At 47.2% G+C, this 22,737-nt stretch overlaps 1 protein-coding gene across 3 annotated transcripts in view; it reads left to right on the forward strand.

Moving 5' to 3' along the window:
• Positions 1–3,942: 3,942 nt before the first annotated feature.
• TAFA1 (TAFA chemokine like family member 1) overlaps positions 3,943–22,737 on the forward strand; it is a 414,435-nt gene continuing 395,640 nt past the window's right edge. The window contains exons 1-2 of one of the 3 annotated variants that reach the window (XM_077325121.1): positions 3,943–4,380; positions 6,843–6,963. In XM_077325121.1, the coding sequence (XP_077181236.1) occupies positions 4,372–4,380; positions 6,843–6,963 (130 nt within the window). In that variant the 5' untranslated portion in view covers positions 3,943–4,371. Of the gene's footprint in view, positions 4,381–5,628; positions 6,702–6,842; positions 6,964–22,737 lie in introns of those variants that run through there. The other 2 variants (XM_077325119.1, XM_077325120.1) reach the window with 2 other exon arrangements.

The following is a 22,737-nucleotide window of genomic DNA, read 5'->3' on the forward strand; positions in this document are numbered from 1 at the left end:
TAAGCCCCTTTGACTCCTTTGCACAGAGAAAAGCGGCATATAAGAACCAACTTTTCTTCTTCTGAATCTCTTTCAAAGTAACTTTCCAGGCATTTTGAAAATGTTATTTTCCCATCTTGTGACAAAGGGCTTTGTAACACTTTGCGTCACTTGAAGAAAGACTTTCTTCCTCCTGACTTCCTAACCAGATCTCTCTTGTACAAATTCATCTCATTTTTCAGAGCCCAGGAGCTGGCACAGATGTTCAGACTGCTTTCTGCAAGCTTGGTCTGACTATTTACACCAGGGGTAGTCAAACTGCGACCCTCCAGATGTCCATGGACTACAATTCCCATGAGCCCCTACCAGTGAACACTGGCAGGGACTCATGGGAATTGTAGTCCGTGGACATCTGGAGGGCCGCAGTTTGACTACCCCTGATTTACACAGACTATGGAGACATTTATGAGAGCCCATCAAGGTGCTGCTTGGAACGTGTTTGTAGCTGTCAGCAGCTGAAAAGTAGGGTCCTGGGAAGCCAGGGCCTTCCTTTGCTTTGTAGTTTCTTCCCGGGATGTTGGCGTTGGCAGAGGGATGTGCGTGAGAACTAGTATTACCATGTTAGCCAAGGCCTCCTCTGCTCTTCTTGATGAGATCAAGAGCTGGGCCAGTGAGGAGATTAAGTCAAAATGGGGGCCCCTTATTTAAGTGGCTGTAAGCCTGATCCTCACTAAACTTGAAGTGCTGATTTTATGAACTGAGGCAGATGGGGACTGGCTGGGCAGGTAGTTGTGAGTGTCCTGCATTGTGTAGGGGGCTGGACTAGATGACCCTGGAGGTAACTTCCAGCTCTCTGATTCTATGAACTTTTAGGGCGGATAGAGAAGAATTGGCTGGAGATTCCCTGAAAGTTGGTGTTTCCCTTAAAAGTTCATGTTTGCGAACCAGGCGCACCACCAACCATGAATCAAACTTCAATTTTTGTACTATGTGCCCATCCCTATTCATACCTTCTTTGTAATCATGGCCACAATACTAAACTTTGCATGAAGCACTGCCTCAAAATCAGGCTTGGGGGAAGAATATATATATTACACAATAAGACAATACTATATAAAGGTGCTAGAGACATTAAAAACCATTCAAGAGGCTGCACTACATCTTCTTTACGTGCCTTTCCATGATACTTGTCATCTCTGAATCTTCGCAAAGGTTTTTGACATAAGGGTAATTACTCCACTTGTTTGTTTTTGATCTGGCAAGCACAGTAAATTGCATCTCCCTCCCTCTCTCTTTTAAAGACAGCAGATTGCTAAACCCTGCCATTTGTAAGCCTCCTATCCTAGAGGAGTTCCCCTGATTCAGTAAGGCCATGGAAGGAATATTGCAGACAAAAATGTTCATGGATTGCAGCCAACTTGCTTTTTATTTCATGATTGGGCTGTTTTGTATTTTTAACCTCAGACAAAAATGCAGTGGGGTAAAAAAAATGACAGCCAGCATGATGGTGTGGTTAAAAGGGGTGACCTCTAATCTGGAGAGCCAGATGTACTATGATTTGATTCCCTGCTCCTTCACATGAAGCCAGCTTGGGGGGACCTTGGGCCAGTCCCAGTTCTCTCAGAGCTCTCTCAGATCCACCTTCCTCACTTGGTGACTGTTGTAGGGAAAGGAAGGTGATTGGAAGCTGCTCTGAGACTCCTTCGGGTAAAGAACAGCAAGGTATAACAAACAATTCTTTGTCATCTTCATTATTTTGTAGGCTGCAGAACTGGCCCTTCTACCTTGTAGGCATACTATACATTCCAGTCCCATAGAGAAACAAAGCCCAGCAATAGTCAAGAAAGCACTGAGGATCAAAGCAGGGATGCCCATTCTGAAGGATGTTCTGGGGCTTACTCCCAAGTAAAGGTGCAAAGGAGAGTGGCCTTTGCCTCATCACTGTCTGAAAAGTATACATCTGGTAGATGGAAAAATCAACTAGTACTGGCAACAACTGCTTAAGTAGTTTCCACCCAATAAATGGTTGAAATGGGTAAGTCTTCCCGTCAAATTCTAAAGTGGGCCTTCTCAACCAGGGTTTCATGAAACCCTGAGGTTTCTTGGTAGTCCTGGATGGGTTTCCTGAATGGGTGGGAGTTAATTGTTTATATATTGAAAAAGAATTGTTCAACATTGGGTGATATGACAATACATGGCCATGTTGACCACTCCCTCCTCCCCAAATGGCCAGTGATGGGCCTGGAGGGGGTGGGAAGAGAAAGGGCCCCAGGGTGGGCATGTACACAACTATGCTTCCCAACCACATTCTGCATGATCGCACCATTTCTGTGATTTCTCAAAGCCTGAAGAATGTTTCAAGAGGTTCTCAATGGTAAAAAAGTTGAGAAAGGCTGCCTTAAAGGGAAAGAAAAAAGCAGAGGGGAAGATGCTTCCTTTCCTTTGATCACCCCCCTGTAGCCTTTCAGAAGTCAGGCTGATTCAGCAAAAGAAAAAGAAAACAAGGCTTTTTGAACTCCATTCATTTAAATAAGAGTGTGTATCAGTCTTCCAAGGTGATAGCTGTGTTGGTTTGAAGTGGTAAAGTTCAAGGCCAGGGACTTTAAAAGTCCTTCTAGATGCCAATGAGTGCACAGGAAAGCTTATACCTTGACTGAAAATTGGTTGATCTTAACGGTGTCTATTGACTTGAACTTTGTTCTCCCACAACAGTGAGCGATCCAAGTCGCATTATGCTGACAGGACAGCTTTTAGGTAATATACTCCGGTAAGGACCACCCTCTCCTTTCGTGCAAGCACCTTAGGTCTCTCCCATTGCTCCTCCTCTTTTCTTGTTTCTTCAATCATTCAGACTTCCAGAAAATCCGACAGGCTTCTCCTAAGAGCCACTTTGATGGCTTTCATTCATATGGGACTATGGCCAATCCCAGTGAAGTTTTGTCCTATCTACGAAAGCTCAAAAAATGTTGCCAGGTATCCCAAGGCCTTTGATTTTTTTAAAAGCATTTATTTGTATAAATCTATAAAACAGACACCTCTTGCTCAATGGGGACATTCACCAGGGATGGCTGGCAATATCATCTCCCCACTGTCTGGCCTCACCCAAAGGTGACCAGAAACACAGAGTGTTCAGACATTGGTTGAAAACGTGGCATCTCTTTCTTATTTCCAAGATTCCTGTCCATCAGCCTCTGAAAGGCTAACAAGATTTCCAGGGTGTATATGCTTTCAGAAGTAAGCAGGTCCATCTCCCCATTCTGACTCTCAGAAGAGAGCCACACACCAGTCTGCCATAGAAGGGCTAGATGGGAATCCAATGGTACCTTAGAGACCAAGATGATTGGGGGAGGGAGGAGATGAGCTTTCCCAAGTCAGATATGTTCCTCCTTGCATCTTGTTTCTTTGTTATAGTCCCACTTTCTCCCTGGGGCTCAAGGTGGATGCCCCACGTGGGTCAATACAATCCAGAAGGATCCGGCTGGGGAACCAAGCAGAAAGGCCAAGCCAGAGAGCTGAGGCAAAGGCCAAGTGTGAAGCTTACTTTGTCCTGTGCCGCCCACCGCTCTTGGCCAGACCTCCAGTCAAGCGCCGCTTGGCCAGCATCCACACCCTCGGTCGGAGGCGCGTCTTTGGGGGCCGATTCCAGTCCCTCTCACCTGGCCGTGGGGCCCGGGGCTGGCGGCCCCAAGCCCGAGGATCCCCCCAGGGAGGCCGCTTCCCCAACCCCCACCCCGGGGCAGTCCTTTCCGGGAAAAGTTCTCTTCCCGCTCCCGGCTCTTGGCCCTGCTCTCGCCAGAGCCGCGGGGCTCCAGGTGGGCTCGCCTCGCCGCAAACCCCTCCTCCTCCTCCTCCGGGGGGGGCGGGGGGAGTCCACCTGGGCAGGTGGGGCTGGGGGGGCTCAGGCCGCGCCGACCGCGGGGAGGGAGGGGGGGCGATGAATGTCGCTCGGTGCCATGTGATCGCCGGCGCTGCCTGGCAAGAGGCGAGCGGTACTTAACGGCGCTGGTCGAGCCGGGCGGCGCTTTCCGTCCTGCCCCCTCCGCGCGCCTGCGTCGGACTCCGCGCCTTCCCCAGCCCGCGATCCTCCGCCACTTCAGCCGCCGCCGCCGCGAGGATGCCAAGGGGAGCGTGAGCGGCTCGGCAGCCCTCCAAGCCAGCCGGGCGACTTTCCGGACGCCCCCGGCGCGGATGTGCCTGGCCGTCTCTGGGAAGGGGAGTGGCGGCGAGCGAGGGCGACGGCGGCATCGCTGCCTTCCCGAGCCCGGAGACTCCCGGCGAAGGCGGCTCGCGCGGCCCGCCCCGCTCTTCCTCTCCGATTGCGGCGCAGATGGATTTGCCGAAGTGTTAACAGCTTTCCAATGAACGCGCCCAGAGCCCTCTGCTTGGGGTCGGATGACGCAGGTAAGAGCCGCCGCCGAGGCCGCCTTTGGCCTCCCGGACCGCTCCCCCCCCCCAGGCACGGGGGGGGGCACAAGGATCCCCGGCGGACAAGCCCCTCCGGGCGTGGTGGCGCGGCAGTGCCAGCGCGGAGGGTGGCGGCGAGCCCCGAATCCCTACAGGCGACGTGGCAGCCTTGACAAGGTTTTTTTTTTTGGGGGGGAAAGGTTTCCCAGCCGTGCCGGGGAAGGAAGAGGATGGCCGCGGGCGAGGCGAGGCGAACTTTCCGCCGCCGCCGGCTGCCTTCGGAAAAGTTGAGGTGAACCCGGGACGCTTCCCGCCTCCGAATGCCGAGGCCGCCCTTGCCTTGCCTCTTAACCTTTCTCGGGCGCGCGAGGGAGACGGGCTGCACCTGGCGGAGAGGCGCCCGAGCGGAGGGAGGGAGGGAGAGCGCGCTCCGCCGCGGCTGAAACAAAAGGAAGGAAAGGAGGAGGAGGGCGGCAGGCAGGCAGAGGGCGAGCGCGGTGGTGCTGCTGGCGCTGGCGGCAGGGCCGTGGCAAAAGTCAACCGCGGGGAGGGAAACTATCTATCCGTCCGCGCGCAACACACACCGGAGCCGGGATTGCACGGAGCCTCGCGACGACGCTTTGCTGCTGGGCCGCCGAGGCCGCCTCTTGCTTTCGAGTTGCAAAAGTTCCGACGGGTGCACAGCGACCCCCCCCCCCCCCCGCAGACAGGACTCCGGCCTGGGACCCCGGCCTTGCCATCCCTCCCGCGAGCTCCGGCCTGGGCCTGCCAACACGCGGGGACCCGGGAGGGTCGCTCTGTCTGCACAAGCAGCAGCAAAGAGCGAGAGTCCAGCAGCCCCTTGGAGCCTTAACCCCCGTCGGGGCCCAGGAGCGAGCTTCCGCGGGTCACGGCGCCCTGCTTGCGGACCGCCCGCTGCCAAATCTCGCCCTGGAGCCCGCCTCGCCCGGCCAGACGGCCCCCGACCGAGCGACCCGGGGCGACGAAGCCGCAGCCCCGCCCCAAGAGAGCGGCCGCCCCGGCGCGCGCCTTTCTAGCCCCGGGAAGCGAGGGCAGCGCCTCGAGCCGCCCCCCGAAAGCGGCCCGGCTGGGAGGGGGGCGCTGATTGGGCGAGGAGCCGGCCCGTGCCGCCTCGTCATTGGCTGACGGGGCGGAGAAGCGTGCCTGAAGTTTGATGAATCGGGCGGCGTGGAAAGCAGCCGACGGTGGCTGCTCGGAAAGGGGCAGGGACGGCTCCGGGGGGGAGAGAGAAGCCGAAGGGGGAGTGGGCGGGAGGCGTGAAGTCAAGTCGAGCTGCCGGGAATCCGAGGCGAGGGAGAGAGCGAGCGAGCGAGCTTCCACGCGGTTGACCCCCCCGGGAGCCCTTTCCGATTGGTGCAGCCTCTGCCTTCCCAAAAGATCACGCACCGGCAGCAGCACCACCTGCGAGATGCGATCCGCGGGGACAAGTGCTCCTCTTAGACAAACGCGGCAGGGTGCGAAGGAAGCCTCCCTTTTTGGATCTGGGGGGATCGCAGGAAGGCAGGGCTGAGCAACCGTCACTTGGCTCCGCAGACAGCCTTGTGATGAAAAATTAATGGCCTCTGAAGCTTAAAAACACAAACTCAACCCGAGGCAGCCCCTGCCGGAGGAGAGGCAGCCGTAGACTTTCTGGGTCCTGGGGGAAGGGGAAGCGCGGGTGTTCAAAGGCTCTGGGTGCCTCGGGGCAAGTGAACGGCTTTGCTGTGGCGGGCTTTGGGAAGTTGCGCGCTAACCCACCTAGCGAGGTCTCCTCCTGTGAAAGAAATCCTGGACTACTCCAAGCCCAAGATGCGCCTGGTCTCCAGTGGGATGCCGTCGAGTCAGAATGGCCCCAGAGACCTACTCCCCCACGCCCCGTATTGATGCCGGGATTCTTCCATCCTACAGGCCCGCAAATATTATATAAGGGCATCCTTTCCGAAAGATCTTGCCTGCTGCTCCTCAGGAAGCTGCATCTCCGCGATCCACTCCGATCCGAAGAGAGCCTTGCTGTGCTTCAGATGCCACAATGTTTCGCTCTCCGTGAAAGCAGTAATTAAAGGACCAGAATAATGGAACCCGGATTTCTCTGTCGGGGCGTCTTTGTCGGCACTTTGGAGACTTAATATATTCTGACAAGCTCAAGGAGGCTCAGATCTACTTCGGCTGCACCTTGGCTTCTATTAACCCCGAGCTTCTTTTAGCCAGAGTTTCATTTGAGCCCCTGAATTATTAAAAGTTAATCTTTAAAAGCAGACGTCTCCCCTGCCTTCTTTCGGATGGGATCTTTTGTAGTCTTCGGGAAACTGCAGCTCAGGGTAAGGGGTAGGAAGGAAAGGGGGAGGGGGGAAGACTCACCACGGACTTGCTCCAGTGTAGTTTCAGGTGGGGCTCTGTGTCTGCATGGAGGCTGCCTGTGAATGTGCGGATGCTAATCCTTGCCCCCTGTTTCCCCGCAGAGAATGGCCATGGTTTCTGCAATGTCCTGGGTCCTGTATTTGTGGATAAGTGCCTGTGCTGTCCTGCTCTGCCAGGGGTCCTTTCATCATACTTTCCAGCAGCATCACCTGCACAGACCAGGTAGGACCAGTCACTTGGGGGAACACTGTCTATGACAACCGCTTGGGGAAGCTTGTCTCCGCTGGAACAGAGGTGCAAAGTTACATGTAGATCTGCCTGGATGTGCTGTGGATAAATCCGATTTATGCATGCAGTTCTATGAGTTGCTGTTTGCTGAAACAGTGTAATCAGCTGGCTGGCTTCCATCCAGGTGTGGAAATATGCTTTGTGTTGGGGGGGGTGTTGTTGTAGTGCGTGTTTTCAACTCTCTCTCTCCCCCCTTTCAAATTACATAGGAGAACCACCCTGGGAAATCCATTTAGATTATAATTTAGTCTTTCTCTTACTTCCATGCTTGTGGGAGCACTAAGAGAAAAATATTTCTTTCCTCCTGAGGAGAAATCATCTAGGTTAGGACTTTTATTTGCTGTGTGTTTGCCAATTTAGGTACCAGGTTCCAGGTGAAAAGATCTAGCACTTGCAAGTGGCTATGCCATGTTCTGGCATTAGGGAAATGTGGGGAGAGGCAGGATATTTGTTTTCCCCCGGTTGTCTTTTCTGTAATGTTTGTGGAAGCAAAAGGGTTTACCCAAGTGAGCTGTCCTTCCAGCTGATCTTAGAGCTACCTACATATTTGATCTATGGAGTTAGTGTGATGTATACAGGCAGCAGTGAGATTCTGCCTGGAATTGGTCCAGGATTGTCGTTTGTGGCTATTGTGGCTGATCGGGTGAATAAGATTTTTCAGTGATGAGTTATACAAGGTGATGCTTGAGAGGTGCTTTCTTTTTTTTTGGGGGGGGGATGTTGCTAATAGAAGCTGATTAAGGTAGAATGGAGTCTTAAGACATTTCATTCCGTTGCCATTCCTCAAGTGGAAATCAGCAAGATAATATTTCACGACTGGTTAGGAACGTGCTCTGTGGGTTTGCTCTCAAGGAAGTGGTCATTGCTCTGGTGGCATTCCAGAGGGGGAAATGTAGGAGAGTGCTGCCCCCAGAACAATGAGAGTCTTGTGGCACCTTCAAGATGTGCATAACTTATGACAGCACAAGTCTGGTGAGCCAGAGCCAGCTGCACCAGATGCATGGAGTGTTATGTCCAGTTGGCAGAGGGAAAGAGCACTCAACTCAACAGCTTGGAAAATGCACTTAAAACCTACAGAAAGCCGCAGGAGTGCTCACGTTCCTCAGAGAAAGGAAATATCCCTTCCTGGTATTGTTTTTGTTTTTGGGATAGAGGTTCAAAGGTGCAAAGCACTGATTTTTTAAAGCATTTATCCTTAAACACAGTCTGAATCTGTAATGGTGGACTGATAAAATTATGGAATCATATGCTCAAATCTTTGAGAATGCCCTTACAACTCTGACAGATTTAGCATTCAACCTCTAGTCTTGGTTGGCTATAATACGAATGATTGAAGGGCCCCCTTTCCCCACAGCTGTTCTCTAGGCCAGAGAGTCATAGCCTCAGAACCACATGACTTTAGGTGTTACCCAGTTGCATATTTTGAATGGTGATTGAAAAGGACCCTGTAGAATGGAGGGCCTGAGAACCTCTCATGGACCATTTATGCATTGGAGGTTTCATGCTGGGCTGCAGGCTGGAGTTTTAGTTGTGGCAGGTTGCCCCACCTCTTCCTGCACCCACATGGGGGAACATTTGGCCTGGTGCACTTCATCCACCCCCTATTTGTGCTCCTGCACGGGAGCTGGGGCAGTGAAGTTCCCAGTGCACAAACAGTCATGGTGAGCCATGGAGCACAGCTGTGTTCAGAGCATATCCTTACATTACCCCTCCATTCTCATGGAGGACAAGATCCTCTTGGGTTGCTGTCTGTGCCCCATACTGCAAGTCTCCAGCTTTAATTTTCTCCTGTCTATCTTGTTCCTTCTCTATCTTGTCCTGTCAACAGTGGGGGGAGGCAGAATGACCCATTGGGATGTCTTCCTTTGGGAGCCCTATCTGGCAGCAGTAAACAAAGCCTTGCTGGGACAAGAATGGGACTAGACGTGCTGGTCGGTGGTATGATGGCAGCCAGTGATGGCACGGCGAATAAACAAGCCACTAAATAAATAAATAGTCCAAAGGGAAATGTAATCTCATTTTTGCACAATCAGTGGAAACAAGTGACATGATGAGAAAAAATGAGGGATAGGCGTTCTGGTGCTTTGCAGCATTTCCCTAAGCTTGAAAAATCGGCTTTTTTATGAAGCTCGAAGAGAAGGACGCTGGGTGCATACCAAGTACTGAGGAAATGGGAAATATGACAAATCTTTCACAGGGCTGCGATACAAGCAGAGTGAAGGTTTTACAGCTGCCTCATCACCTGCTTAGGAGCGGCAGAGCTTTTCCCCTCTTGTGAGACTTCCCCAGGCAGGCAGGCAACCTGCCCCTTCCACGAGTAAGATTGATGGGGCTCTCGTCCCAGGCAGCCAATTTCGATCTCTCAAGGAATAAGCCTCCACCTTGACAGATGTGTGGCATCCGATGGAGATGTTCCTCATGGAGCCAGGTGCCTCCACATCTGGATAAGAAAAGGCAGGGAGGGTCCTTCAGGGAAGACACCGGGAGTGGTTTTTTGACGCTTTCTGCGGTCATCCTATGGAGACCAGCCGGAATTTAGGACCCGATTTGCGATTTCAAGGAGTGGTTTTGAAGCGCAAGAGACCCGGAAGTGCGTTAATGAAGCCAATAAACAGATTCAAATGTCTTCGCTGATGATGCTCAAGTGATTGCTGTTTTTTTCATAGTGATATTGTTTACTTTAAGTTTACCATTTTGAGTTAGCCAGTGTTTAAGAAAGGTTAAAAATGTAGCATCGAAAGCAGAAGCAAAAAGAAATTAACAAGACTAAGATGAACTGATGCATAATGGTAGTAATTTTATACTTTTGTATTGGAAGGCTTGTATGAAAAACACTGCTGTAATTAATAAGTCCACCCTAACCATCGTGATTTTCCACTCCTTTTGATGGCTATCCATAATCATAGAAAACATCCTTAATTTGTAAGAGACAAGAAGTTCTCAAAAAATCCCTCAGTAATGGAGCGTCTATAGATTAGGGCAATAAAAGGAAACAGGGCCCACTTTATCATTTGCCTCCTTGACTTGATAAATAAAAGGCCTTCTTTAAAGAGCAATGTGCAGCATTTTTCAAAATATCACATGAGTCAGTGGTTTCAATGTGTTGCTCTAGAATTTAATTTTAAGGAGAGCTTGTGAAGAAACTTCTTTACTTAACCGGATGGTTAGTGTGATGATTTTGTAACTCAGTACAAGGCCAGATTATCTGTAGATGAGCTAGAAAAAGCTACATGGTGACTGTGAGGGTTGCCATCCTCCAAATGGATCCTGGAGATCTCCCAGAATTACAACTAATCTTCAGATGACATAGAACAGTTCCCTTGGAGAAGGTGGCGGTTTTGGAGGGTGGGCTATGGAACAGTCCCTGCTGAGATCCAAATCCCATTCTCCCCCCCCCCCCCGGCTCCAACTTCCAGATCTCTAGGAATTTCCGAGCCCTGAGCTGGCAACCTTAGCTATTCACATAATTAATGATACACAATGATTTGCATGTTTCCACATCCATTAATGGCCAGTATAGGATGTTACCTTGTTTCCTTCACTTCTCTCTGGTTCATGCCTAGCCCAGTTGGCCCAGATGCAGAAACTTCTTTTCAGTTATAGACTGCTGTTCCGGAATTAGATCAATACTCATTGAGTTTTTTTGGAGAGAGACAGTGGCACCATCATTAGTCACTGGCTGTTTGCCACACACCTTTTCTATATCTGTCCTGCAAATCTGTTATATACCACCATTGTTACCAAAGTATCTGGGAGTTACTGGTGTGCTGACCTGAAAAAAAAGGGTTACATGTTTTGATCCTTGTGTTATTGGTCCCTTGTTATCCACTTTGCTGAGATGCTTTCCCTTGCTTTTGTACAGCTGTGCCATTTAGAAATCCTGTTAATAAGCAAGTACTGCAAAAGATTAAGGAAATAATAAAAGTCCATTTATAAGAGTGACATAAAACTCAGGTCTTTGTGAATCAAAACTGATAAGACCACCAGCATTGATAATAAGTTATCCAGGGGTGACACTGTGGTAAAGTGGGTTATCAGCAATAAATGCCCAGGCATCTGGAGAGATTATTAGTAGCCACAGCTAAGCACAATTAGTTCATGTACAAGCTTGGTGTAAGCCACAGATCCCCAAACCTGATCCTGCAGGAAGGCACCACAATCTGTTATAAGGGGTGTTTCTCAAAGGAAGAAGATATCTCAGATACTTGAGCTTACTTAGAGGGGTGTTGGGTGCTGGAATCTTCCCATGTCCCCTCTCTGACTTGTTTTTCTTTTAAATAAAAGTTTGGTTGAGATGAAGTATTCAAAGGGGGAACAGAAGATTTTTGTTTTTGAAGGAGGCCAAGAAAACAGCTGATAATGTAGTTGTTTGAATTTACTAATACTTATCCAAGTGAAATTATTAGTGATGGGTGGCCTTTGCTACCACTTGCAAGGCTTCATGGGATCAGGGACTCTTATAGGGTAAAATAACTGTGACCAGGACTTTGGAAGTCTGCAAACTTCTAAAGCAGGGGTGGCCAAACTGGATCTCCATATGTTCGTGGACTGCAATTTCCATGAGCCCCTTCCAGCATCATGCAGGCCAGGGGCTCATGGGAATTGTAGTTCATGGACATCTGGAGAGCAGCCCCCCCCCTGTTGTATACTGTACTTGGAGCATCTGTGTGGGTCTGAGAGAGCAAAAATGTGGCAGATTTTAGTTGGGTTGGTTGAGTCACCCTAGTTGAAACTGGGGGGGGGGAGTACAACTTTTATTCTCTTATCCCTTCTGACTCTTCTCATATTGATATATAATTATTTAATTATATTTCTATACTGCCCTCCTGTAAGGCTCAGGGTGGTTTACATAAAACATAGGGGTATACACTGTAACTGTAATTACAATAATCATAACATAACAGTAACAATAACAGTAAGAACTGGTATTGTGTAACAATAACATAACCATTAACAATACAGTAGAACTTTTTGAACAGAACCTATAGGGGGTCAGTTGGTTTCAGGATGTGGAAAGATGTTTGTGATGTCTGGGGGGGGGCAGCTGAATGGAGTTAAGTCTGTCAGCCTCAACCAAATGCCTGCTGGAGGAGCTCCTGAGAATTGTAGTCCATGGACATCTGGAGGGCCACAGTTTGACTACCCCTGGACTAGAGGCTACCGCTGTTTAATTACTCTACCATGCTGGCTCTCAAGGTAGAAGGAAGGAGTGTGGAAGGGCTCAGGAAGTGGTGCAGCAATTGGACATGAGGGAACCCATCAGTAGGTGCCGTGGGATCCAAGAGGGCCACCTTTTGGATCCCTAGAGTAAGCCATGCTACCAGAATGAAATAATATTTTATAGTGCAGGTGTTAATCATGCAATAGGATATGACTTTGTTTTCCTGGCTTCAAACCACATCTGCCCTTTAAAACACCCAGATGTGCAAGCCATACGTGTAAAGAACATTCTGAGCAATTAAAGGAATATTCCATTTCTCACATTTCTTTGGTTGTAGACAAGAATATCATCATTGGGATGTGCTAGGACAAGGTATATTTTAACATCCGTAATTCACTTAATGCACATGCACCGGATATAGTCTCTGGTATTCTATAGGGAGGACAAAAGGTGCTTTAGCTAAAATTAGTCTTGCCATTTCACATTGCTTTAAATGTAACTAGTTAAGCAATGTGAAAGTCAACCTGAACATGTACAGGGTATGGTATTTTGTCAAATCTATCTGGAAAATGTGCCCTTTTGTTATATCCAGAGTAGATAATATATGGAACAAACAATATTTAGAAATTCTTTAGCTTGATTTGCATTTCCTTATGACAGCATGTGATCAGCAACCTCTTACGACACACAAAAGTAAGAGTAAGGAAATATTCAGAGAAAGGAAAACAAAGAATGTTGCGGCATCTTAAATACAATGTTATGGTAGCATAAGCTTTCATGGGCTAGAGCATACTCCATCATATATCTGACCAAATAGGTTTCTGGCTCACAAAAGATTATGTCACAATAAATTCGCCAGGCTTTATTGCTAGACACATTGATGTTCTGGCTGCAAAAGTCTTACGCCATTAGCCTGTGGAGTTCATCAGAAGGGGCTCTGAGATAGGCAAAGATTTTTAGTCTATGAACTGCTTAGAGTTTGATTACCCTTTAAGAGTGAATCGTAGTCCCCCGGATAAATGACTGATGGACCAAGTTAGAGCTTTTTGCTCTGTGCAATTATTTGGCTAGAGATACCGGACTGACAGGAGCAACTTGATTCTGTGAAGGCAGGAAGCAGACACTGATAGGTGGCTGTCGATGTTGTACATCAGGGAGGCAATCGGGGAAAATCCGTCTGTGGTACCATTTCGTTTTCTCATCAGCTTTGGTTTCAGAAAACCAAAAGAGAACTGTTTGCTACAGAACGGCTCCATATTTATCTTCCAGTCTCCGTAATCTCTGGGATGGGTCATGGAGCCCCTGTGAAGCATGTAGGATAGCTGCTGTGTGTTGATAGCCTGACTTAGTTGTGGGCATGTGCAGAGTGAAGGAGAAGCAATGGAACCAGCTTGGTATAGAGGTTAGGAATGTGGACTTCTAATCTGGTGAGCTGAGTTTGATTCTGCGCTCCCCCACATGTAACCAGCTGGGTGACCTGGGCTGGCCACAGCACCGATAAAGCTGTTCTGACCAAGCAGTGATATCAGGGCTCTCTCAGCCTCACCCATCTCACAGGGTGTCTGTTGTGGGGAGAGGAAAGGGAAGGCGATTGCGAGCTGCTTTGAGACTCCTTCATGTAGAGAAAAGTGGGCTATCTTCTTCTTCATGGCTTATCCTGTGGTTGGGGGGATAATGACAGAGATCAGTTATAACAGTGTGAAATCTCCAGCTGCCACCTGGAGGTTGGGAAACCTCTTTCCCCCAGAATGCTGAAAACATTGTGTCAGTCCAAAAGCCGTTTTTAAACAGAGAAAGATACAGGAAATAGGAATAAAAATGATGTCACTGCAGAGAATTACAAAGCAATGGAACAAGCATGTAAAGCCCCTATCAAAAAGGCAAAGTCAAATCTACAAAGGAGTGACAACTACCAAGGGAGGTTTGTAATAAAAGCTTGGAACATGAAGGAAAATGTGGGCTGGGTGTTCATGGGTAAGCGGAAGGAAGGATAAATTGCTTAATTTCTTTAACTCAGCCTCAGATATAATACCGTAACAATGTTTTCCAGACCATGACAACCACTTGCATATTTATTTCCTTTTGAAACCCTTTTTTAAAACCTCTTGCCTGGTCTGCTCTCACTTTGCCTCTCATTAGCGACACTGGGTGAAAATCCCCAGTGGTTAGGCTCTCCCCCACATACACATTGAGCCTTGCCATCTACAAATAGGAACTCGGAAGCCTGTGTGAGTCAGCCGAGACCTTTCAGCACTCGGAGGGGTTTGTACATGGCTGTCATAGTACTGCAAGAAGGCTCGCTTTGATGGCTTAGGCCTCGGGAAAATTGGGCTTCTACCCATGCAGCCCCAGAAGTGAGAGACATGTTCTGTGTCCTGGTTCTTTCGATGCTTGCCTTTAATTACGTCTAAAATATAAAGACTGATTTTATGCTTCAAGAGGGATCCTGGCTGCACATTCCCTCTTCAGACGTAATTGAGTTCCACCTTCTATTTTCACATTGTGTTTGTCTTCTCTCCTCATGTAATATACACACACTCTCTTTAATGTTTTCCTTTCCATTGTGTCATGAAACTGAGATTGCTAAGAGCAAGGTTTTGCCTTGAACTGGGATTTCACATTTTTCACGGAATCCATGTGCTATAAAGGTTGCTCTCTGGAGCCAAAATGTACTTTGGCATCAAAATCAGAGCTGGGGACACATTCCTAATACTCTTGAGGATGGTGATTGCTTGGATTTCAGTGTGCAGCAGATCTCAGTGTATTGCTTTTGGCCAAAGGGATCTCAGGTATGAATGAGAGCAAATAAAATAACTGCACATTGAACACACATTCTGTGTGGCTCTTGTGCTGGTGGTTGGCCCTTCCAAAACTGATCTAAAGTGACTACTTGTGCCTTCCCAAATAGACTGTCCAAACTCTACAGTAGAACTTCAGATTCACAGAAAACTATGTGTGTGGTTTCCTAGAGAACAGTTCTAAGTATGGCTGCTCCTGGCAACCAGTGGGGGATGTGGGTAGACTTACTGGGAGCAGCAGGGAGGACTATCTGATTTGCAGCGATATGTTCATGTCACTGCCCACATGACCTGCAAGTGATGGTGGGGCGATGCTCTGGTATTTGTGTAAAACCTCTATGGTAAATTTGGACCATAGAGTTTTGGCTCAAATATCAGTGTCAACCCAACATCCTTGTCTTGATGATGTTGATGATGGCAATGATATTGATACACTGCTACATATTCCACTTTTGGGGGGCTCTTCCCCACTAGCTGACCAGTCGGCAGCAGGACGGTGGGGCTTGGCAGAGTGTGTATGTGGGGAAAGCGCAAGTCCATTGACTTTAATGGGTTTATAAATGGGTTTTTGTTGAGAGTTGCATTGCTCTTCTTCCTTACCAATGTTCTGTCAGCTCCACCTCACCTTTTTGTTCCTGCCATGCTCTCTGTAAAGGATTCCAGCATGTAGACTTCCATCTGTCATCAATGCAATGTGGTTTAGAATTATGGGTTATGGAACAACCTCCCCAGAGAGGTGTGTGTGGCCCCCTCACTGGTGATCTTCAGGAGGCAGCTGAAGACAACTTTATTTAGGACTGCATATGATGGATTTAGTGTTTATTTATTGGCAGTCCAAACTGGAGTCTTTAAATTGTGACCTTTTGATTTTTTTTAAAAAATCATTCTTTTATTGATAGTGCTTTAACTGTGTTTTTTAAATAATTTTATTTATATTGTAATCTGCCCTGAATTTCACAAGAGAGAAAGGTGGGTAATAAATGTTTTAATGAATAAATTGATCTCCCTGATTGTGGCAAGAAAGAAGCCCTCATTTGTTAAAGCATTCATGCACAGAAGTCATAACTGAGTGAATTGGGCCAAAGACATACTGGACCTTGGCCCCTGCACATGAGGGGAGGCAGATAAGCCTGAGAATAAATGTCCCTGTTTACTTCACAGACAAACCAGCATTCCGGACTGCTTTCTGAATAACTATTACCTCAGATTCCATTCCTGTTTTAAACTCTAAAGCATTACGATGTTTGATGATGGCATATATTGAACATAAATTACTCCTTGTCCCCCATTCCAATCCAAATAGGAGCTGAACTCTCACAAGGACCCTGGCAGTTCTGTGTAGCAATTTAGCTCTCCGAAACAGCTATAATCTCATGCTAGCCCCCGTCATGGTTAGGAAATGTTGGCTGGTCTCACATCAGTCAAATGAAGCACCGTTAACCATCATTTATTCCCATGGTTATAATGGGAGATCCAGATAACACCATCAATCTGCCGTTGTCTGTTCTTTTCCCATTACAGTTTTGATTGTTCTTCGACCTAATCTACTGAAATGCTTTTCTGATTGTAGAGAACAGAAACGTAACCTCTGTGGCGGATGGATGGTCTCTGTGCAACGGTTTTTCAATGGGATGTGGTCTGGTGCAACAATAAAATCACAGTTCCAAACTGCTTGTAACAGTTGCCTTAAAAAGAATGGTGTTATACCACTGAGAATTTGTGCCATTTTGATTTCTACTCTTAGGTGATATTCCTATGAGAGAGCTCTTCAGGGGAGCAGCAGGTGTGTCCTGACAGCATAAAGAAGCTTGGGGTCTCCTTGACATTTGGGGAGAGGACAAAAAGTCAGTCGCAGCTCCAAAGCTGTCACTTTTATATATAATCCCCCCCCCCCCAGTATATCCATGAGAACATGTGTCCACGGTCAAATGAAGACTGCTATGGAGTGCTGAAGCAAGGCTAAAGTGCTGCACTTGGAGTTAAGTTAATTGCAAATATACCTGCAGAAGTTGGAAAGAGCTTTGTAGGATCCATGGGAATACTGTGTAGCTTCTCTCTCTCTCTCTCTCTCTAACAGGGGAGGATCGGGGAATAGTGGTATGCAATGACATAACTCTTGATTCAAACTCAGGGGGAACTATGGAGTGAATGTAACAAAGCAAAACAAAAATGGGAAACTACAGGAGGCAAATATTCTTTGGCTCCTCTGTTCTACTTCTGCATGGCGCCTATATCACAAGAGCAGTGATTTGTTTGCAGAGAATGACCCTGGTGTGGAGCCATTTTTTTTTAAAGGAGCAAGTATTTTGGCTGTGTAAGAAATCTGCTAGATCAGATCAGGGGTCTGTCTATTCCAGCACTATAATTCCCTCCATAGTCTACCAAGTGCCATGGAAGAGGCCAAGGCCCCTACTTGCTGTTGCCCCCTGGAAACTAGCATTCAGGAGCAGGCTGCCACCAATAATGGCCCTGTTTGAAATTAAGCTGCCCCAAGGAAATGGACCTGGAGGGAGATAAAATTTAAATGGATAGAGTGGCTTGCTTGTAGCTTTGCCTCTCCAAGGGATAGAATTGGAATTTGCATGCATACATGGCAGAACCAATCCTTTAAAAAAAAAACCCAGATGATGGCAGTTCCCAGAATGGTTAGAAAGTAGGGTTGCCATCTCCAGGTTGGGAAATTCCTGCAGAGCTGGGAGATGGATCCTGGGGACTGCAGAGTTTGGAGAGTAGATAGACACACCCACAGGGTGTGGTACTACAGAGCCCAACCTCCAAAGTGTTGCCAGAGTTTCAATATGCAATAAGGATTAGAGCACCAGGCTGCTTAAAAGAATAAATCATTTTATTAAGAAAAGAAACAACGTCATGAAGAGGGGAGGAGAGAGAGTCCTAAGTCTGTGTTGTTCTTTATTCTTTTTGGCGGCAAGCAGGGAGAAAATAAGCTCAAAGGATCAGGAAGTCTCCAGTTGAGCCAATTAGGACACTGTAGTTTATTTGGAAATATCAGGAAGGTCGTAGCCTAACGATGCTAAATACGTATCTCCACTTATGCCCCCTGTAGGATAATCTTCACATTCTGTTCAATTATGCACCCTACAGATCTTGCATATTCCCACAGCTCAGGATCTAGTGGGCATAGTCCTTGAAGTTCATCTATTGTAATTCCACCCCAAATATCTTCCCCCTCTTAAAACATGTATCTGAGAAAGGGCTACGTTATTCCTTCCAGTTCCACCCATTCTTCCTCACACTGCACTGTTAATGTGTAGTTAACAGGAAAGGTTACTGTTTTCTGCCACTGCTGGCTGTCACATGAACAAGGAGATGTACTTGATCTTTGGTCTGCTGGTAGATTTAGTTTAGCCTCTGAAGATTCACAGAGTTCAAATCATGCATTAACCAGAGGTCCCCCAACCTTTCTGAGCCTGTGGGCACCTCTGGAATTCTGACACAACAGACATAAAATAGCTGCTGCAGAAAGTGGAGCCAGCGACAAAATGGCTGCCACAGGTTACCTTCTTGTGTGAAGATTCTTGTGCTGTGGTGGCTGATGAAGCAGTGTTTCTAAAATCTCCAGTGGCTCATCAGAAGCATTCCAAGGTAAAAGCCCCATCTGGCCCCACCACTTTCTGAAAACATGTTGTGAGCGTCAGAAAAAGTATAGGTGGTCACCATAGCCCCCATAGGCACCATGCAAGGGACTCCTGGATTACTCTAAAGTGATGAAATATGATGAAATGTTTGGGGCTTAAAAAAAATGCAGACACATGAAATACACAATCCATAACAAGAAAATGGATCTGTAGTGCCAAGAACATGTAGGTCAGTTAGATTCAAGTCCAATGGCGCCTTAGAGATGAATACAGTTTGCAGGATATAAGCTTCCAGGAGTCAAAGTTCCCGTCTTCAGGAATGGAGAGCCAGTTTGGTGTAGTAGTTAAGAGTGGCGGCTTCTAATCTGGAGAGCCGGGTGTGATTCCCCTCTCCTTTACATGCCGTCAGCTGGATAACTTTGAGCTAGTCACAGTCTTATTCTCAAAAAGCAGTCCTGTTAGAGCTCTCTTGGCCTCACCTACCTCATAGGGTGTCTGTTGGGATGAGAGGAAGGCAAGGCAATTGCGAACCATTCTGAGACACTGTCGAGTAATTAAAAGGGGGGTATAAAAACCAACTCTTTTTCTTTATATCCCTGTTAAAAGGTAGGAGGCTGGATGTAGTGGTTAACAAATGCTGTTTGCATTCTGTAATGTTCCTCGTTGCCGCTGAATAACTCCATGTCCAAACTTACATTCTAAAACTGTGTTTTATATGTGGCCATTCTGAGCACATACACACATATATGTAGTATGATGGAGGTGGTGGGTTCTCCATCTTTAGAAATTTTAAAACTGAGGATGGATAACCATCTGACAGAGAGGCACATTCTGTGAAGGTTCAAGGGGGTGGCAGGTGACAGTGGATGAGCAATAGGGTTGTGAGTATCCTACATAGTGCAGGACTAGATGACCCATGAGGTCCCTTCCAACTCTACGATTCTATCTCCTCCTAGGGTTGCCAGCTGTGATTTGGGAAATACTTAGAGATTCTGGGATGAAGTCTGATGGAACTCCAGTGGGATATAATGCCATAGACTCCACTTCCCAAAGGAGCCATTTTCTCCAGGTGAACCGGAGATCAGTTGCATTCTCAGGGAATCTCCAGCCACCCCCTGGAGGTTGGCAGCCCTACTTCCCCATCTAATCTGCACTCTCAGTCAAGCCTTTAAGGTTAACTCATATGCCTGCATTTCGTCCACGTGTCTTGACTGGTCGTATAATTGACTTTTATTGCCAGATATATTTCTGGGACTCAGTTGTAAAAACGTTTCATTGTCTGCCTTTTTACAGTAATCTTGGATTGAAATGCCCACCAACGGCACTAATACTCATGGTGGATCTGGTAATAAATGGTTTTAAAGTCTCCTGTCCAGAAGCTTTTTAAAAATACCTGAGCTGTGCTCTTTCTGGCTCATGGAAGCATCTTAGCAGTATTGATCAAGATGGTGTCAAATGGGGATGTGCCCGTCTTTTTGAAAGACACGTCTTGTTCATTTCAGTCCAAGGTGATTTTTTTTTTCCTTTTTATTCTTCTTGGCTTTATGGCTTCAGTAGAAGTCTGATGTGTCCCATGTCTAAATTGGAGGAAAGAAAGATCTCTAGGCTCCCTTTTGAAGTTCAGATGGATTAAATGAGATCAGCGTCTTTCCCCTCTGCCTTCTTAAATTTTTAAAAATATTTTGTTACTTGGGAAGAGCGAGGGGGCCACTGAATGGAAAGCAAGCTAGTCATCTCTTTTTTGCTCACTGACCACAGAGTGGCTCTACATTATTTTAGCTAAGGCTATGAATTGTTAAAGAATTATAGCTATGGGTTGCGGGAGAGAGTTGTAAATTTCCTCTTAAAAGTTAACTAATGACAACAGCTTTATTGATTGTCTTTGGCTTACTGGAATGGGATGTAAAGAAGTTTTACAGAGAATTTTGAAAACCTTGTTGCCGTGGTATTTTGGTGAAGAGCTCTAATCTGGAGAACTGGGTTTGACTCTCCCCTCCTCCACAGTCATGTAGCCCAGGGGTAGTCAACCTGTGGTCCTCCAGATGTTCATGGACTACAATTCCCATGAGCCCCTGCTAGCAAACGTTGACTACCCCTGATGTAGCCTGCTGAGTGACCTTGGGCCAGTCACAGTTCTCTCAGAATTCTCTTAGCCCCACCTACCCGTTGTGAGGAGAAGGGAAAGGTGATTGTAAGCCACTTTGAGACTTCTTAAGGAAGAGGGAAGTGGGGTATAAAAAACACTACTTCTTCTTTACCTTGTCCCTCCTCCCTCCTCCCCTTCACTGTCTTCCTCCCCTCCCCTTCCTTCCTCTTTAGTTTTGGACTAGGATCTGGGAGAACCAGTTTTAAATCCTCACTCAGCCATGAAGCAGGCTGGGTGAGATTCCCAAATCCATATCTCTGCAAATGTGCACCCTAATGTCCACAATATTGCCATTCCTGCAAGGGAGCCAGTATAAAAAAGTGGCAAGAGAGTCCTACTAGATTCTGGGAGGCCAGAGTTCAAATCCTTGTTCTGTCAGGAAATGTATGGGCAACCTCTTTCCTGACTCAAAGAAAGGTTGTTTTGCAGGTCATTAGGGTCACTGTAGGTCAGAAGCAACTTGACGGCATTGAATCACACTTGTACAAACTCTTCCCCAGCCTAACCCACCTCACAGGGTTGTTGTCAGGATAAAGTGGGGGAAGGGAGAGCCATATATTCTGTCCTGAGCTTCTTCAAGGGAATGCAGGATACCTGCATACTAGGTGGAAGGGGAAAGCTGTGAAGTGGGTGGATGTCAGACAAGTAAAAAATGTAGAGGAGTTATGTGTGTATCTGAAGAGGTGAAGAGTGACTCACAAAAGCTCATACCCTGCCACAAATTGTGTTAGTCTTTAAGGTGCTACTGGCTCTTTTCTAGTGTGTGTGTGTGTGGTGCTTTGCTTTTCTGTGCTCAGGCAGCAGTTTCAGATCTCTTGGGAAACATTCTTCATTGGTCCAACAGAGAACATTTATCACTGCTTCCTTGTCAGTTGAGCCCAAAGAAAGGAGGCAGGATAGAAATGTTTTACATACCTTAATTGAAATAAATATTGTGAACCCTGGCCCTTTCCCCTGAAGTGTGGAGAAGCGGCTTTTGGTGGCTTCGTAGGCTGTGGAGTTCTGCTGTCCTGCAGGTGGATCACTCAGAGTTTGTGGAGCTGCTGCATTCAATATAGAAGTTCCACTTCTTTCTTTTCTTCTGGGAGGACTGGCAAATACTCCGGAAGATAGAGACAGAGTTCAACGAGATCTGAACACAATGGGAAAATGGGCAAATGAGAACAAGATGCAATTTAATAAAGATAAGTGTAAAGTTCTGCATCTGGGGCAGAAAAATGAAAAGCATGCCTACTGGATGGGGGATACGCTTCTAGGTAACACTGTGTGTGAACGAGACCTTGGGGTACTTGTGGATGGTAAACTAAACATGAGCAGGCAGTGTGATGCAGCGGTAAAAAAGGCAAATGCCATTTTGGGCTGTATCAACAGGGGCATCACATCAAAATCACAAGATGTCATAGTCCCATTGTATACGGCACTGGTCAGACCACACCTGGAGTACTATGTGCAGTTCTGGAGGCCTCACTTCAAGAAGGACGTAGATAAAATAGAAAGGGTACAGAGGAGAGCAACGAGGATGATCTGGGGCCAAGGGACCAAGCCCTATGAAGATAGGTTGAGGGACTTGGGAATGTTCAGCCTGGAGAAAAGGAGGTTGAGAGGGGACATGATAGCCCTCTTTAAGTATTTGAAAGGTTGTCACTTGGAGGAGGACAGGATGCTGTTTCCATTTGCTGCAGAGGAGAGGACACGCAGTAATGGGTTTAAGCTACAAGTACAATGATATAGGCTAGATATCAGGGAAAAAATGTTCACAGTCAGAGTAGTTCAACAGTGGAATAGGCTGCCTAAGGAGGTGGTGAGCTCCCCCTCACTGGCAGTCTTCAAGCAAAGGTTGGATACACACTTTTCTTGGATGCTTTAGGATGCTTTGGGCTGATCCTGTGTTGAGCAGGTTGTTGGAATAGATGGCCTGTGTGGCCCCTTCCAACTCTGTGATTCTTTCTTTCTTTCTTTCTTTCTTTCTTTCTTTCTTTCTTTCTTTCTTTCTTTCTTTCTTTCTTT

Source organism: Paroedura picta, chromosome 3 (genome assembly GCF_049243985.1).
Source record: "Paroedura picta isolate Pp20150507F chromosome 3, Ppicta_v3.0, whole genome shotgun sequence".
Lineage (NCBI taxonomy): Eukaryota > Metazoa > Chordata > Lepidosauria > Squamata > Gekkonidae > Paroedura > Paroedura picta.